Genomic DNA, 17,936 nt, shown 5'->3' with positions numbered 1-17,936 from the left:
AGTGCTTCTGGGTTTAGCAACTCCTGCACAGAAGACTTTTTCTCAGCAAAGACTTGTAAATTCTCACACTTGTTTTATCAAACTCTGTCTCTGAGACAGAGCCATTCAAACAGGGCTTGGCTAGGAGGGGTCTGTGCCAAGCCCAGACTGTCACAAAAGAGTAACAATCAGCAGGCAAATGACATGCCATGGAGTTAAGCTGGCCAGGTTGAGCATGGCACTGGATGTGGATACTTCCGGTGAGGGAGGAGGGATTCGAGGGTGGACGTTTTGCCCACTGAGAGGTGCTCAAACATCTTTACATGAATAGGAGCCCCTGATGCTGGGAGAGAAGGGTTCTTCAACCCACACTCTCAGGCACTGCTTCTTAGGAGCCCTCCAATGTTCACAGCAGCAAGACAGAAATGTGAGGAAGTTACTGAAGGTACACCAGGAACAGTGGCTGGGGAGCAGAGCTTGGTTGCAAATGCCAATGATCAGCAGCTCCTGAGAAACTCAAGAGGCTGTCCAAGTCCTGCTGGGGACCTGTGTGCCCTGCACTGCAGTCTGCTGGATTTATCTGGGGCAGACACAGATCTGACAAACTTGCTTAGGCAATGTGAAAAGAAGGTGCCTCCCAAACACAGAGCAGGCTGCCTGGCCACCCACCAAGGAAAAAAGCCTGATGCTGTTGGAGAAGACTCTTATCTCTGACCATCACCACATCTGCTGCTAGTCAGCAGAGCAGGGATCTGAGCAGGTGATAACTCCTATTGACATCCCCTTTGGGAGCCATATCCCATCTCTGGCTGTCTCCAATGTCTTAGCAAGACTTGCTCTACCATAGCACTGTGGAGGAGGGCTGATGGAAAAGAGCCCCCAAAACTGGGGTTAAGTATATAAATACCAGCTAATTAAGCACTAGCAGTGCCTATTTCATACAGTTGCAGCTCTACGATCCTTCCTTGTGTAAAGATAATCAAAATCAAGTGCCTTGTTACCTTGCCTAGAAATACCAGGAAGTTCTTTGAGATCACAAAGCAGGTCACTATTGTTCTGTGCCTTTTTATTTGGGAAAAGAAAGGCAGTATGATTCCTTTCCCTGTGAGAGGTGGGAACCTGAACTGTAAATGCAGTCCAGACATGGGATTATGTTTGGCATGGTTTTCTGTTCTTCCAGTGAAGGTTTATTCCTAGATTTTTGAATTTTCTGCTTCTGGATGGCAATATGAGACAGGAAAATACTGAATTGTATTTAGAGCACTGCTCCTGGACCTGTTCACCAGCAAGTTTGAGGAGGCATCCACAGCCTACACTGGAAGATTCCAGTTCATCATTTGGTGTGGCCTCTAGGAAATGCCTTGTACTGTAATGGGCAATACAACATCTCAGACTTCCATGAAACAAGAATGTAAATTATTTGGATCCTATTGTTTTCTGGAATGCCTTTCTGATTTGTCCTACTTGGCTGTAAGAGGGTGATGATTGTGATGCTGATCTTAGTGGTGACTTGATTTGCTTTCCAACTAGCAGGTGGTTATATTAGAAGGTGCTATTCTTTTTTTCTTTTATCAAATACCTGGAGCTGAAAGCAATTTGAGTTGCTTTGTAGTCTGTCCTCTAGAGATAAAATGAAAACTTCATCCCAGCTATCTTTTCATTGCTTCTTTGCCATCTCTGCGTCTTCAGGAAAATAAGCCTTTTCCTTTCAAGGAATAACCAAGTGGACTAATTGAGCCTTATCAGGTACTCAGGTTATATCAGTCTGTGTCAGCTACTTGATATATATCCACTCACTGTATTGCAGCTCCATTCTTGAAGAGCAGATTGCATTCATGGCCTGCCTTGAGAAATTCCCATAAAATTCCCATACCTGAAATCTAAGGGGAGTCATTATTGCCACCCCTGGCCCTGTGCTGTAGCTCCTGTCTGCCCAGTAACTACTGGAGCTCCTCCTTTCCATGCTCCCCGTGAGGTACCAAGCCTTCAATCCACTGGAGTTATTGAAAAGATTCTCTGTTGTTTGCTTTAGAATTGAAGCAATTTGGGATGGGGGCAGTGAGGGCATCTTGCTGCTTCATGGCCCTGCAAAGCAGATGAATGAAACTGAGCACATCTGTGTCACTTGTGTGCTGTTACTACATCAGTGGCACCCCAGTGCTACACAGCCCTGTGGGAAACCTTGCTTTAAAGACCCTTGTCCGTGAGCACACTGGCCTTGTGTGAACCTGGGATGTGATCCTTGGTGTGGCTGCTGAGAGGACAGACACAGAACTGGACAGCTCTGATTCTGCTTGTCTGTCTCTGCACTGACTGGCAGGGACAGCAAACTGCAGGCACAGGGGCTTGGGTGGAATCTGGAACTCTGAGCCTGATCTGCCCAATTGCATTTAATTAACTTTTGATGTCATTTAAGGCTGCTTACATGGCTGTGTGCTCCTCTAGCCAACGAGGACTCTGGTCTGCTCAGTCAGGTAGTTGGTCTGTCCCAGCAGTTTGCTGCCTCTGCTGAAGGGCTGGTATCTGTGAGCTGGGAAAATGCAGAGTTATACGAGACTGTGAACTGAACTTTGTTCATGTATGGGACAAGAAAGTTCCTTCATGACCTCCTGAGATGATCAGTATATGCCTTGAAGCATGGGAGACTGATTGCCCTCATATGAGCTTGCGTAACTACAAATGTTATTTGCTCAATAATTACATAGCCTCTTGAAGAGAGAAAACTCAGTTGCAGAATGTGACTCAGTGCCTTTTGTATCAGACTGTTCCAAGAAGTATAATAGTCTCTTAATTGAAGTCCTTATACCTTGATATTAAAATGGATTTAATTGGCATTGATATCAAAGAAATGTTAATGCTGACTCCTAATCTTTCTTGAGACTTAGTAAGTAAAATTTTAATGAAAATCACTGTGCATGACATTCTTATATCTGTTTTTAAAAATCGAGGGGAAAAAAAAGCTATATATTTTAAATGGGTCCTCAAACACCATGTAGTCCTTGTGCTTAATACAAAAACCATTTTCTTGTGTTTCTAAGGCTCTTGCATATTGATGTGTGACATTAATTTTCAATAAAATTTTGCATCTTGGTTTATCTTGAGACTTCTCTTTGGCTAGATGGCTTTCTGTAGGCCTTTTAAACATCTGCTCATGTGATGGAATGGCTTAGCTGAAACTAGTGGGGGTACAAAGAAAAATGCTTTTGTTTTGTTTTATTTTCTTGATCATGTTAATCTTAAGTCTTAGGAGTATGAATGAGATGAGCATGGAGTCCCTAAGCTATATGTTAAAGTATGGCTTTGTTTTCTAAAGTGTTTTCTGAAGTTTTGGTCTGGCTTGTGTTTGATTGCCTTTTGTTTCTCTTTTACCCCCAAAGTATTTTATAGTCTCCTAAGTAGCTTTGGTGATGGAGAGGGCAAAGATGGGCCCACTGCTGACCTCAAACAGTGCAGCTCTCTCCTTTGGGAAGCCTTTGTTGATTTGATTTGGAATTTTGCTGTGTTCATTGACCTCCTCACGACCTTGCAGATCATGCAGATTTTGCTGTAAGAGACTCTTCAGGTGTGTATTAATTTCAGCTGAAGCTTAGTTAAGATAAGTGCCTGAACCCACGAATTAGAAATACTCACTGCTCCTAAATCCAGAAGCGTTTTAGGCTAAGGGCGGTGTCAACTTGACTTGAATTTCATGGCTGGCCTCAACTTTCATAATTGGGGAATTGAAATGTCAGATCTGAATCTTTCCCTTCACTCTGGAAAGTTAGGTCTGAACTTCATGGCTTAGTTTCACTTCCCCTTGGGAGCTGCTGCCATTGTTAATATTAATTTGTGAAGCTTCTTGTGCTTTCCACTTCCTTGAGTCTGTGAAGTTTGCTGGATCTTGTCCTGCATCTTCACTGCCAAAGGACAGTTCACACCCTTCTGTACCTCCTGTAATTGTTTAATTAGGTAACATTTCTTCAGGGCCTTAGATACTCCAGCCTGTTAGCATAGATGTTTTCTCCACCCAGCACTGCAAGTCTTGAAAGTGCAGGAAGCTGGAGACAATGTAATTGTATGGAACTTGACCTTGAATGCTGAAGGTTTTAATAAATTGTCTAGGAATAAGCCTTTTCTTTCCTTTTACACTTTGGTTCTTTGGAGTAATAATTATTTTATTTGCATAGAAGAAAAGCCAGTTCCCAGGAATTGGTGTAACCAGTTATACCCAGATGGGAACAAGTTTCCCAGTGGGAAATAAGATAGGAATGTGCCCTTGGACACTCACCATGGGGTCAGTGTGATAGGAGTGCTGGGTGGCAAGCTGGGTGACCTCTGCTCTGCAGGGTGATCACAGCTTGAGGCTACTTGTGCCTGGGAACAGGCACGTGTCCCAAACCTTTGCCCAGTCCTACAAATGCCCCTGGTGTCAGAGAAAAAAGGGAGTCCTTATGGCATGGCAGTGCTATGCCAACTGTGCCGTTGGACCAGCTTTAATGATAATTTTCTGCATGTCCCACATAACACCCCACTCCAGATGGGATGCCAGAGCCGTAAATCAATCTGGGAGCTGGGCTGCTGTTCAGAAGCAGCCCAGTCTTGGCAGTCTGGATCACTTACATGGCAGGATTGCAGCTGGGACCCTCAGGGCTGGGCAGTGGGGGGCTCTGGCAAGCCTCTCTGGCCCACTCCATGAATATGCTGGATGGAGTTTGGGGCTGAATGGACTTGAGGAAGGCTGTTGGTGGTAGCAGGAACCTGATCCTCTTTGCAAACAGCCTACAGGGTTTGGATACCAAGTTTGACTTAACACCAGCAAAAGCTGCCTGTTGGCATCCCAGGCAGCTCTGACCATCTCTGTAGTGGTCCCTAAAGTGCCTGGAATCTGTCTTGAGCAAGGAGACTCTGGCTGTTATAACTAGGAATTTTGGAAAAAAAAAAAGGTAGTAAGCATGACCCAGTTTGAAAACTATTTCTGCAGTCAGGTTTCAGGGGCATTTAGGATGGTTTGGGATGGTTTCCTCAGTTCTTGTTCATTTGAAAAATTTTTGACTACAAGGAGAGGTTTAACTTAAAAATATTCTTCTAATCTTGGCACATGTTTGCTGGCATTCCATATATTCTTTAGAACTGAAAAACTTGCATAGACACTTCTCTTTAAATAAGAAGTTTCAACCAAAAATTAAGCTTTCCTTTTTTTTTTGGTATTTCACTTTTTTAAAGTGCTGAGAATATCTGCGAAACCTCTTACTTCCTGCTGACTCATTTTCCAAGGATCTTTATCTGTGATGATCCTATGGCATAAGTGATTTCACTGGCCAGGTAGCCCCTTGGGTGCACGCTCTCAACAACCAGCTGCTGTGATCCCTGCCCTAACATCTCCTTGGTTTGCAGGACCTCCATGCAGTCGCAGTCCTCCTATGGCTCCAACTCTCCACCACTCAGCAAAATGAACAGCATGAACAAGCTGCCCTCGGTCAGCCAGCTCATCAACCCCCAGCAGCGCAACGCCCTGACCCCAACCACCATCCCCGACAGCATGGGAACCAACAGTAAGAAACTCTTATTCCTCCTTCTCCTGTTGCCTGCGTGCTCCCTGCTAGTCTGGACAAGGAAACTTGGCATCTCCACAGGGCTAGTGTTAAGCTGGAGAGCCTGGAGTCATTCGCTGTAAACCTACAGAGCCAAATAAATATTGCTCGCTGCTGTGCCACGGGGCAAGGCTTCAGCATCCTGCTCAGAGCCTCACAGGGTGATCAGAGCTGCTTCTTGCTGCAGATCTAGCTGGCTGCACTGTCCTCTGGCTTTCGAGACTTGTTTCTTCTTCCTTTCCCAGCAGAGGAGATGCAAACATTGGCAGCTTTTTTTTCCCTTGGTTCAGTCAAGACAGTTCATAATTTTAAAGGAAACATCTCACAGTTCTATTCCTCCTGGCTGCTGCTGTGTGCTCAGCAGGCTTGTAAATCCAGGATGACAGACATGGTTCTGGGGCTGAGTTTTGTTGAGGCTTTTTTGGTCGGTGTTTTGTTTTTTAATTTATTTCAAAACAGCTGGACTCTTGCCCACACTTGTTGCTGAGCCCCTTCTGGTGCTCTTGCTGTCTCTGAAAACAAAGCTGTTTGGCTGCTGTATTAGGTTGCTCTGCTGGCTCTGTGCTGCTCCTCTCCTGTGGCAGGGCAAGCCAGGCTTTCTATCCAGCCTGTCTGGGAGGGAAGGTGACGTGACAGTGGCACTTTCTCCTGTGAGGGGAGAGTGCCAGAAGGACTCTGTCATCTGGTCCTTGGCCCTGCCTGAACATTCTCATGAGCTCGCCCTGACAGGGCTTTACAGGGGATTTCAGGCTGCTTCAGCTGTGGGTGCTGTCCTGGGTGCCGTGCTGGGGGCAAAGCCAGGGTCTGGGCATGCCTGGGTAACAATGTGCTCCTCCTTCTTCTCTCCTCCAGTTCCCATGATGGGCACCCACATGGCCATGACCGGTGACATGAATGGCCTCAGCCCCACGCAGGCGCTGCCTCCTCCCCTCTCCATGCCTTCAACGTCCCACTGCACCCCCCCTCCTCCATACCCCTCAGACTGCAGCATCGTCAGGTGAGCGGGAGCAGGCTGCCCAGCACACTGCCCACATCAAGGCAGCAGAGCCCTTGGGTCTGGAGCACCTGATCCCACTGAGCTCTTGGCTGTCCTGAGGCTGGCACCCTCTGGGCACTGACCCTCAAATCCCCACCTCTGAGCAGATGAGAGAAACAGGGATGTTAGGACTGCTAGAAAGCTGAGGGATGCAGCATCTGTTGGACTGGTGGAGTTTGAGGGTGCCAGGCTGTCTTGCAAACATTTCTTGTTTTTCTTTTTTTCCCCTCTGGCCCCTTGACAAGCCATGGCTGGGATCAGAAGCCCCTCTGCCCTTTGTGAGGTCAAACAAGTTGAAAAATGCTGCCCATAAATGAGGAATCCTTTACACTTAGGGAAGAAGGTGCTGATTGGCAGTGCATGATGTGTCTGAACCCTAGACCCCATGCCGTGCTACAGCCCTCTGTGCATGCACCAGGCTGCCATGGGCTCAGCCACCTTCTGGGTGATGTGACCTGGCAGGAGGGTCTGTGTGAGCCCTCCTGCCTCAACACCCAGGCTGTGTAGCACCGGCTCTTGACTTAGGCAGGATGCTGCCATGAGGGCTGTCTGCTGGGGGCTGAGCTGAAGGACTCCCTCGTTTGTTTGATGTGGCAGCGATGTGGCTTGCTGGCCTGGGATGTCTTGGAGGAGGTCAAGCCAAGGGTGAAAGCTTTGTTTCCTGTTGCTGCAGATTGGCTGAGTGTTTGGTTTTCTGTGGTTTGGGCTGTTGCAGCCAGGGTGATCCTATTTTCTCTCTCCTTCCTTCCTTCCTCCTCTGCAGCTTCTTAGCGAGGTTGGGCTGCTCATCCTGTGTGGATTATTTCACGACCCAGGGGCTGACCACCATCTATCAGATTGAGCATTACTCCATGGATGTAAGTAACTCCTCACCATTTCCTTTGTTTGCGCTCTTGGCCCTGCTTTAGGAACAGGTCAGAAATCCAGACTGAGTATACTTTTATTCTTATATGAATCGTTTGATTTAAGGCTGTTGCGCATAGCGTAAAGATGTTGTGAGGTGAAGAGAGGCTGGATTTGGGGCCAGCACTGCAACTGCCTTGCCTGGAACAGAGGAGGAGTGTCTCCCCTTGCCCAGCTCTGTCTGTCTGAGCCCCTGAAGTGGCCCCAGCCCACGTTCCTGTTGATTCTGCAGGGCTCGGTTTCAGTTTACACCTCACTCGCCTGCAGACAAGTAGGCTCTCCAGAAGTGGTCTGCAATTTTCCCTCCCTGCCCGTTTCTGGCCTTACCTTAATCATCTTCCCTTGCCACTGACATTTCATCCCTGTTTGTTGTTTTCACTTTTTTACTCTTGCATGGCTTTTGCTGCAGGGTTGCTGCTTCTTCTCCAGGGCCATTGCTCTATTCTGAGCTGGCTGTCCTGGGTTTTTTCCCCAAGACTTTGGGAGACTGTCATGCTTTTGCTCCCTAGCATAGGCTGCCTTCCTTCTGCTGCTGCTCTAATTAGAAAAGCTGACCCAAATTAACTAAAGTTGGTTGCTAACTTTTTCAGAAGCTGATACTGTGTATCCCAGAGTTTAGGTAATGCAACCCTCAGGTTTTGCACCAGAAATTATGGGGCCTCAAAGTACACGTTTTCTAAGGCTATGTGTCTGTTACTAAATTTGGTTATGTTAAAGTAATTAAGACAGTTCTGTAGAGTCACACCCAGAGCTCTGGATACTAGAACTCAGGCTTGGATTCTAAAATCTTTTTGCAGGCCTTGTAATTAACATGGAGATTTTCCAGGCCATTGACCTTCAGCAGCCCAGCATCCTCCACCACTGACAGCCAGCAGATCTCCCTGAGGTTGTCTTGGAGGCCTTGCAGTCCAGTTAAGATTCTAGCTTTAGATCACCACATCTTATGCATGAACAAGTGTTTTGTGCGACTTAAGAACAGACTTTGTGCCTTCAAAACAGGCTGCTGCTGCCTTGTGGCCACACATGCCTGTTCTGGAGTGAACCACCACTTCCAGGAGTAGTGGTTTGTTTTCTGCTGTGCATCGTGGCCACCTGGGTTTTAGCAGCTTTGGTGGCCCAGAGGCTGTGTTCACTCCTGGAGCCCAGCTTGCCCCGGGATTCCCCTGCTAAGCCCTGCACTTTGCCTTGCAGGATCTGGTGAGCCTCAAGATCCCGGAGCAGTTCCGCCATGCCATCTGGAAGGGCATCCTGGACCACCGGCAGCTCCATGACTTCTCCTCCCCTCCCCACCTGCTGCGCACCCCCAGCGGCGCCTCCACGGTGAGCGTGGGCTCGAGCGAGACGCGCGGGGAGCGGGTCATCGACGCCGTGCGCTTCACGCTGCGCCAGACCATCTCCTTCCCGCCCCGCGACGAGTGGAACGACTTCAACTTCGACATGGATGCCCGGCGCAACAAACAGCAACGCATCAAAGAGGAGGGGGAGTGAGAGCCGCGGGCCCCCCTCCACCCCGCCCCAGCCACGAACTGCTCAGCCCTTCATTTGTCTTCCTTCTGCTTGGTACTGCACCCCGGACGGAGCGCGGAGGGAACCTTCCTGCTCACTCCTGCTAGGTCATGCCCTGGGTGCTGTCTAGGTCGTGCTCCTGGACTGCAGCCTCCACCCCAGCTCTTGCAAGGGGAAGAGCTGAGCAAAGGGGGAAGGTGGGTGGTATTTCTTTGACTACCATTGACCTTCGTGAGAAGGCCAACTTGTTTTGTGTTTTCCTTTGGGGAGAGGGCTTCTTTTCTTGACTTTTGAATCCTCACACACCTTATGGGTGCCCTGACCTGAAATGTGTTTCTCTCGCCCAGCTCTCCCACTTTGTAAAGCCGGAAGGTTGAAATAAAATTCTAAAAAGCCCCCAGAAAACCCAAAACTCTGGGGAAAAAAACCAAAAACAAAAACCCAAGCATCCAAACGCACTGCAACAGCAAAACTAAATATAAAAACCACAACTTTGAACTGACAGTTTATCTGAAAAGTAAATGGAAATCGGTCTGCCGAACGCTGCACTTAAACAGCCTCTTCCTATGGAGCTGAGTGCTCTGTTCATGAGTAATATTCTCCAGCGGAGACAGCACATGCACTTTGCTGGGCAGGCCGCACTTCAGCACCTGCATCCATCCTCCTTTTGCCTCGCCTTCTCTGGAAAAACCAAGCTAGCTGTCTCTCCTTGTTTTGGGTATACATTCATATGTATGTCCTGGTTGGCATCCTTCAGGCTTGGAAGTGTAAATAAAGGTGCAGGTTACTCTTGAATTCTGTCCCCACCTGACCTTTAACCCTGCCATGATACTACTGACATTTAAGCTACAGAATTAGGCTTTGCCACGCATGCAGCCTGGCTAGTTTAGCATAAGGATTTGCCCACCTAGCCTCAGTTAAATGGAAGAGTGAGAGCTGCACACTGGTTTGTAGGACTTCAGCTATCCTAAATTCAGAAAACCTTTTGTTTGGACCTTGCTAGATTACCTGTGAGGAAGCCAGACTTGTCTTTAGATACATCTGTAATGGGTTGGAACCTGTTGTGTTTGTTGCTATAAGTTAGGTGATACGGAACTAGAAGAAAAACCATAAGCTGCCTTAAAACAAAGAGCATTTCTGGGAACTATGAGTATTGTTACCGCAGTAAGACATGTTTACATGAGAAATTGATTTTTCTGGGTTTTTTTTACTCGTTCTACCATAGTTGTGCTCTGAGGCATTTCCTCTGACTGCCAGTGCTCCTGTGGACAAATAACTGAACAATGTGTGTTTTCACATTTATATTAGCCAAAGTACTGACTGAGACTCTACGGTATACAACTTAAGCTGAGGGGCAAGGCTCTGCACAGCTGCTTGCAAGTTGCCCTGTTCTTTTTAACAGTAAGCCTGACTTTTTTTTTTCTTTTTTTTTCTTTTTTTTGGAGGGAGAGGGATTACAAAAGCAACTTAAATGACTCATTATCCTACCTTACTACAGATGAATATTCCTGTCTCAATGCAGTGGCTGTTTGTGGGCCCTGCTCTGTGTCACATATTTCATTTAAGCACGATATGATTAGTATCCTCCATCTGTCTGTTGTGCCAGATCTGTGTTGCATTCAAGGACTGCCTTTTGGTGGCTCTGCAAGCCTCTTTTGGTTAGCCATAAATGCTAACGCCAGATGATTACACTGTCAAGTTTGTATATAAATATTTTTGTATGTATGATTTTTTGTTTTCCTACAGTGCAACATGATCAGTTTTATTTCTTCTTGGGCGACTGGGCTGACAGAACCACAATTAAATGTTGTTGTTTGTTTTTCTGTTTTTTAATTATTATTTTTATGCAGAAGGCGTGCAGTTACAAATCATGTAACAAACAGCCAGTCACTGGATGAATATATTTGTATTTTTCATACTGAGATTACCGTGTTACTTTGCAGTTGAGGGGGGAGCAAGCACCTACTGAAAGCCTGTGGTATCATTTTATTTTGTAACACTTCAAAGAGCAGTGTCCTAGATTTCAAAGTATTTAACATGCTCAGTGTGAGAAATTGCTATAGCTCTTCATTTTTTTTCTATATGGTACAAAACACAAGAGTAGTTCTGTTCTTGACTTGATGCAATGATTAATTCAGCAGGGCAGTGTTAGCATGGGGAAGGAGTTAGAGTAGATACTTTACAAATCCCTGGAGGTGAATTAGGCTGTGCCCTTCTCACCTCCAAGGTTTTGCATCTCCATTGTGTAGTCCTTCTGAGCTGCTTCAGTATTGTACATACATACATACAAAAGACACTGTCACTTTTAGGATCCAGGGAGCTTCTGACTATAATGCTGTGCCCAGAATCGGTACAAGAACTTCAGTATCTGCTTTTCAACTCAGCAGTGAGATGGAGCTTTTCTGCTGCATCACTAATGATTAATATATATGCTGTGAAAACCTTCTTTCCACTGTATGCCACTCTGGAGCCCACTTCTGTATAACTGGAATCTTCAAGTGACTTTGAACTGCTGTAGCTTTTGCCCTCCCCTATAGAGCTGTGATTTTGTTTTGTTTTGATGCATCAAAGTGTTATGGCTTAATGGAGCTGAGAATCTGCCAATGCTTGTAGCAATGACCATGTTACCTGGACCAAGGCGTGTCTCTGTGTGTTCAAACACCTTGTTGTTGAAGTGAATGAAAATAAAAGCCAAAACTGAAAATGATGCTGAATTCCCAAGCAACTTCTCTTCCTCCCTGTGCGCCTTCTTGGAAATGTCCTCCTCTGAGCAGCTGGGGCTTAGTGTCACCTTTGCCCATGGGTGCAGTTTTCTGTCCCCACAGAATCTATGTGGTCCAAAGTGTTGTCACACATCCCTCTGCTGCCCTTCTGACAGATGCAGCGGGTCAGCTCTCTAAGCCTCTTGCTGAACTGTGATGTCTTCAGCCTTTGGCATGGCTCTTTTTTGGCCTTTCATCAATTTTCCATACTTTATTTCTGAGCAGGGCACCAGTTAGCACCCCACATTCCATGTCCTGCTGGAGGGAGGGTGTGCGTGCTTGGAGCAGGCAGGATCAGTGGTGTCTTTTGATGTCCACACTTGGGAAATAGCCTTGCACCAAAGGCTTTATGCATCACCCTGTGCATCCTAGCAAAGCCATTTCCTTCTCCTTTGCAGCTCAATTTTTCTTCCAAGGATTTGAAGAACCAGGTCCAAACTGGTGGGGTGGTTGTCCTGAAGGGGATGGGAGTGGAGTTCCCTCCATCATCTGGGGCTTCATTCTGTTTATGAGCCACCATGTTAACAGCCCAGCTTCATCAGGTTTTTGACAGGGGCCCCACAGCTGTCTTAGAGTTTTTATGGGTTATGGCCGGGGGAGGATGCTTAGGAACAGGGAGAGTGGAAAGAAAACCCCACAAAGGTCTTAAAAGAAGAGGCTGCCTCAGCCTCCCTTGGGAGCTAATTTAATTGGAGTAGGGAATACCTGCCTGATTTCTTTGGTTCTGGTTGCTGATGCTTTTTCCTTTTCCCAAATTAGAGAAATAGTTGACTCCAGATACCAATATCCAGAGGTAACAGCAACCTGGTTGCACCCTGGCAGTCAGGAACTGCCTGAATGTGGTATTAAAAATTAGTATCTTGGTCTCAAAAGACAGAAGTGCTGCTAGAATAGCTGTGAGAACTTGCTGTTTCAGCTGATGGATTCTGCCTCTAGATGAGTGGATTGGATCACGTAGAACAAGATTTCAGTTTCCATTGAACAGGTAGGCTTCAAATGTGGTTGTAATTTCTGACTGCTGTGATCCATGCTGAAGTGCAGAACCTCTACATTGCTTAGGTTACAGCAGAGGTTTGCATATTAGAATGCTTTGTAGACAAGCACAAAGTTTCCAGGGCAGGGATCCACTACCAGCTTCCAGCTATGTTTTGCAAGCCTGGCTGGACCTCTGAAGACGTGCATGCCCTTCTCTGCTGTTAGTCCTAAGTGTGCTGAAGTTAGCAGTCCCTTGGAATGAAGCTTACCCGGATGCAACAAAACTTGGCAAGTGTCTGAGTGGAGCCTGTGGAGGGTGTCTTGCTCATCACGTTCTTCCTGTCCTGTGTGCCTTAGCAAAAACCCCCTTCTGATGGCAGAGCAGCTGCCTGTGCCATGGGGGAAGGATTGCAGGACCTGGCCTCCCACTCTGCCTCTTCCCGAGTTGTTTCTCCATGGGAAAACCATGTGGGCAGCCCAGCCCTGCAGGGAGTCAGAGCTTGGGCTGTTTGCCCTGATTTACAGAGCTTTGGAATGTGTGCCTCTTGCCATTTGCTGGGTGGGGGTTGGTGGGGAGCTGTGGCAGGCCCTGCAGGGCTGCCCTGCCTGGTCCCCTGGGCTGTGCCCGTGCTGAGCCTGTGCCACGGAGGTTTGGCAAACAGCTCCTCTGCCTGCCAGGCTCCAGCTCGTGGTTTCTGGGTCCTCAGTTGTTTTGCTTCTCTGTGACCCATGGCAGAATTGTCTTCCTGAGCACATACCAGAAGGTGGATGCTGGAGGTTTGGAGCCTTATTGTTGATATTTGGATACATTGGCCATGAAGGTCAAATAAACAGGAAGGAGAAGCTAATCTTTATGCTCTGCTGGCAAGGACTGGCTTGGCTTTCTCCCAGCTTGCTTCCCTGAGATGAAGGAGCCAAAATTTTATTCAGAGGTATATTCTAGTTGTCCTTTGTCCTGCTGCAGGGTGAGTGTTGCTATGGACTTAATTGGCTCAAACTGGTCAAAGTCATTTATTTGGGGGCGGGTTTGGAGGATTAACTGGTTTTGTTAAAATGTTTCGACTTCCTTGCAAAAACTCCTAGTGTCATATGTTTTATTCTTAGGAACATCAGCTCTGCCTTCATGAAATAAGCCAGGTGCCTGGGGCCACAGGTGAGTAAAGGAAAGACTTTGTGGGATTTAAGGGGCAGGAGATGCAGGAATTGGGGCAGGACAAGGGATCTGCAGCTACAGGTCCAGGGCATGGATGAGCACTGAGAGGTATCACTGAGGGTGGTATACAGCGATTGGGTATCTGCAGCATTGAAGCCAAGACCAGAAGTGTCCCTGCTACACCTGAGGACATTGGCCAGTGCCATGCCTCACCCTGTTCCCACAGCAATATCCATAAGAGGCCCATGGACCACTGGATTTCGATTTGAGTGCTCTAAGATTGTTTGGTGAAGGTCACTGCTGATTTTCTCAGTGTTGCAGTGCACTGCCCTTTGCCTTTGTGGTAATGTGGGCACAGCAGCCAGTGGCTTTTTGGCTGTGCCACTTCCCCGGATGATGGGGATACGTGCTCCAACAGGAGGTGTGTGCCTGCTGGCACCCTCAGCAATTACTCACCAAAAGCTGGGCTGATACCAACCATTACAGCATGCAAGGCAGATGCTTACATTGTCTCTCCCAACAGCCTAGGGAAGGAGATTAGGCTCTCTGCATCATCAGTGGCAAGAAAGTCCCTGGGGAGCCATTCAGGGCATATTAGATTCCCACTCTGAATCATGCCCTGGAAGATGCAGTCTCATTATTGCCTGCATCAAGGCCAAGGGAAGACTAAGCTTGTTTGTTAGTATTTAGCAAGGTGGCTCTGTCCCGTGCAATCAGCTTTCCTGAGTTCCAAAATCTTGTGGCTGTGCCGCGAGAGACACTGTCATGGCACAGCTGTGTGCAGCAAAGAGGCTGGTGTGGGGCTAAGGAGAACAGTGAAACAAATCTGCAAGCCTGGGGAAGAGATGGTGCTTTTCCTCTTCTGTTCAGCTGCCAGCAGTCTCACAATGAGTATCTCGAGAAGAGGAGATCCAAACTTTTATTAAACAAAAAAAAAGAAACTATTGAGACAAGGTGCGAGCTGGCAGCACAGAAGCCAGGACTCTCCCGTGTCCATCGTCTCCCGCCGCGTGGGTTCCCTGTCGAGGGGATTTGCGGAGCAAAAAAATCACAAAAATCACAAAAAAAGAGGGACGAGCCCAAGGCGCTGCCGGGCGGCCACTGCCCCCTGGCGGCCCCGCGCGGCCCCGCAGCCTCGCTCGGCCCCGGGAGCCGCGTGTCCCCCGGGCCCTCACAGCGTGGGCACGCGTTTGTAAACCCTTCCCTTCCCTTCCCTTCCCTTCCCTTCCCTTCCCTTCCCTTCCCTTCCCTTCCCTTCCCTTCCCTTCCCTTCCCTTCCCTTCCCTTCCCTTCCCTTCCCTTCCCTTCCCTTCCCTTCCCTTCCCTTCCCTTCCCTTCCCTTCCCTTCCCTTCCCTTCCCTTCCCTTCCCACCGCTGCACCGCACGTGCAAGGGCAGCAGCACCAACTCCTGTTTGTTTATTTTACATGGGCGGAATAAGCGAACGACTTCTTGGTGTTGCAAAACAAATCTTCCTGCGGCCGCCGCTTGGGAAAGCTGCTGCTCCCCCAGCCTTTGCTGTGCACACAGGGAACCCCCCAGTGTTGTGCACACAGGGTGCGAGAGCAACATTGCTGGCTTGTGCCCTAGCCGCTCCGGCACAAATGAGAAATTCAGAAGATGAAGAAAACCCATCAGCTGGCAAACCAGGAGAGATGACTCCTCTCACCCCAGGCAGCCTTTAGGTGCAAGAAGCCTGAAGCTGTGCCCTTAGATGGTGACTCTCTGCCTAGAGACACCGTCAGAGGCAGAGCCTACCCACCCCGGGAGGCACACGGGAGGCAGCAGCCCTGCACGGCTGCCCCGTGCTGCAGCAGCCCCCAGGCAAGGCCAGGTGCAGCGGTGCCCCGAGCGGTGCTGCCCCTTCCCTCGGCTGCAGAGCGATACACATCGCTTCTTCCAGCTGAGCAAACACCGCCGGCTAATTGCCGAGAGCACACGCCGCAGGCAGGAGCTCCCGGGGCAGCAGCTGATGCAGCTCCCGGGGCCCAGCCGGGCTGGGTGCGAGCCCGGCACCCCGCCAGGCCCGGCCCCGGCCGCTGCTGCCCGGGGCTGCTGGTCCGGGGGCTGCGAGCTGCCGCGCCTCAGTTTGATGGTCTTTCAGAGCTCGCCCTGGCACATGTGGGTCCTGCTCTGGGGAGGCCAAATGTGAGAAGAGCCCCCAGCACTGGGCAGGCACCTGCTGCAGCTCGGGGCTGTGCCACGGAGACGGTGTGCAGCCCCCAAGGATGGCACCCACCGTGGCTGGCAGGTGGAGAACGGTGCTGTGCTGGCAGTCATGGGCAGTGCTTGTGCGGGGCCACCTCTCTGCTCGGCAGCAGATCCACCCCCGCTGCTCACCCCTGCCTCGGACCCCAGGTCTGGGGTTGCCACAATGTTCAGGGAGCCTGGAAAGAAGTGCCCATTTGCACTCAAAGGTGTGGGAGTGCTGCTCAGCTCTCAGGTGTGCACAGGCGTTTTTCAGGCACTTCTGTTCAGGTGTTCAGCATTCGGCCCAACCATCTCCAGGCTTTACCTGCACTCCCCTTTTCCCCATCAGCAGCACCAACATGAAACTGGGCAGAGGGTTTGAGGGGGAGGATGTTATGGTAGCCCCTTGGAAAGGATTTTCAGCTCTGTCCTAAAACAGTGAAGTCTAGCAAGGTGTTTCCCAGATTTTTAGGAGATTCTCTGATGTCCTCCAGTTTTTCCTGAGCTTCGTAAGTAAAACCCCAGGAAATCTGCTGACTTCTTCCTGTTTTCTTCTTGAGGTTGTTTTCATTTGTTGGCTGGGGGTTTTTTTGGGTTTTTTTTATTGGTTTTTTTTGTTCGTTTTTGTTTTCCCAAATCTCTTTGTGAAGCTCTGATTAATTCAGCTTCTGATTCCTTGGCAGTCACCCCTGGAGACAACGCTGAAGATTTCCACACATGTGATCCATCTTCTTCTTGGCTGCATAGCCCTCAGTGCTGGAATTGGGTAAGAAATGTTACAACAGACCCTAGTACACCGGAGCAGGGACGTTAGGAAATAAAATATTGCACAGTGCTGCGTGAAAAGCTCTTTGATTAATTAAAGGTGTGGGTGGCTACACAATTGCATCAAATTATCCACGCGCCGTGGCAAGACGTGAGATAAAGGCATTGATTTCTTATTCCAAGGACACAGTCAAGCAGCCCTTGCCGAGCCTGCACAGAGTTTCTGGCCTGAAGGTGAACAGGAGTATTTCCACCAAGATGTTTTCCACAGAAACCGGAGGTGAGGGATGGCCTCCACCACTGCAAGCTGCTGCAATGCTGTGTAAGGAGCCTGGCCCCGGAGCAGTGCCCAGTGCCCTGCCCTCAGGGCAGTATTTGCCCTCTCAAGGCTGATGCTGAGCCAATACCCAGCCCTGAGCACTGGCCAGTGGGGGCCAGGCCTCCCTCTCTGGGGAGCCTCAAACCCATAACATCCTTTGAAAATCCTGAGCCAGGCTTCCCTTAGCTGGAGGAGCAGCCTGTGGTGGTTTCTGCCTGCCACTGAGGGTGATTTCTTTTCCTTAGAGAAAAGTTTTATTCCAGTTTTAAGTGACTGGGTAGCAATACAGTTACTTCTATTATGGTTTATATTCTAGTTTTCCTGCTGCTTAATTAGTGATTGAACAGGAGGAAATCAGTTGTTTAGGAGCTATCAGTGGGCAGGACTGTGCTGTGCTTTGGAGGTTTAGGGCTCTCAGTAAAAATGCATGCACCAAAACCACACGCAAACCTAATTTTGCACAACTCTGATTGCAGAGACTCAGTTTGCCCCGAAGGAGAGATGTCTGAGTGTGTTCCACCTGGCCCAGAACCTTATCATTTCACCCAGGGGTAAATATGAGCGAGTAACCATTCAGCCAAGTACATTCTCAGGCCATGGGCAGCAGCTGTCTCAGATGGTTTCAGCCGTGCCTCGGAGCTGAGGAAATGGGACTGAAAGCCCTGCCAGGACTGCCAGCAGCCACATGAAGGTGAGGGGAAGGCACCCTGGATCATACACAGCTGCTGTCTGAAGAGGCCCCAGGAACCAGAGAGCTGAATGAAACTGGATTTTGTTTG

General features: G+C 48.8%; 1 protein-coding gene across 1 annotated transcript in view; it reads left to right on the top strand.

Annotated features, from left to right (window-relative positions):
* Positions 1 to 8,976, top strand: part of TP63 (tumor protein p63) — a 100,221-nt gene extending 91,245 nt beyond the window's left edge. The window contains exons 12-15 of the mRNA XM_021536798.2: positions 5,353 to 5,510; positions 6,402 to 6,546; positions 7,349 to 7,442; positions 8,680 to 8,976. Of these exons, the coding sequence (XP_021392473.2) occupies positions 5,353 to 5,510; positions 6,402 to 6,546; positions 7,349 to 7,442; positions 8,680 to 8,976 (694 nt within the window). The remainder of the gene's footprint in view (positions 1 to 5,352; positions 5,511 to 6,401; positions 6,547 to 7,348; positions 7,443 to 8,679) is intronic.
* The last annotated feature ends 8,960 nt before the right edge of the window (positions 8,977 to 17,936 follow it).

This window comes from Lonchura striata, chromosome 10 (genome assembly GCF_046129695.1).
Source record: "Lonchura striata isolate bLonStr1 chromosome 10, bLonStr1.mat, whole genome shotgun sequence".
NCBI classification, from domain to species: Eukaryota; Metazoa; Chordata; class Aves; order Passeriformes; family Estrildidae; genus Lonchura; species Lonchura striata.
Note: the sequence above shows the minus strand (reverse complement) of the source record. Positions and strands in the feature narration are given on the sequence as shown.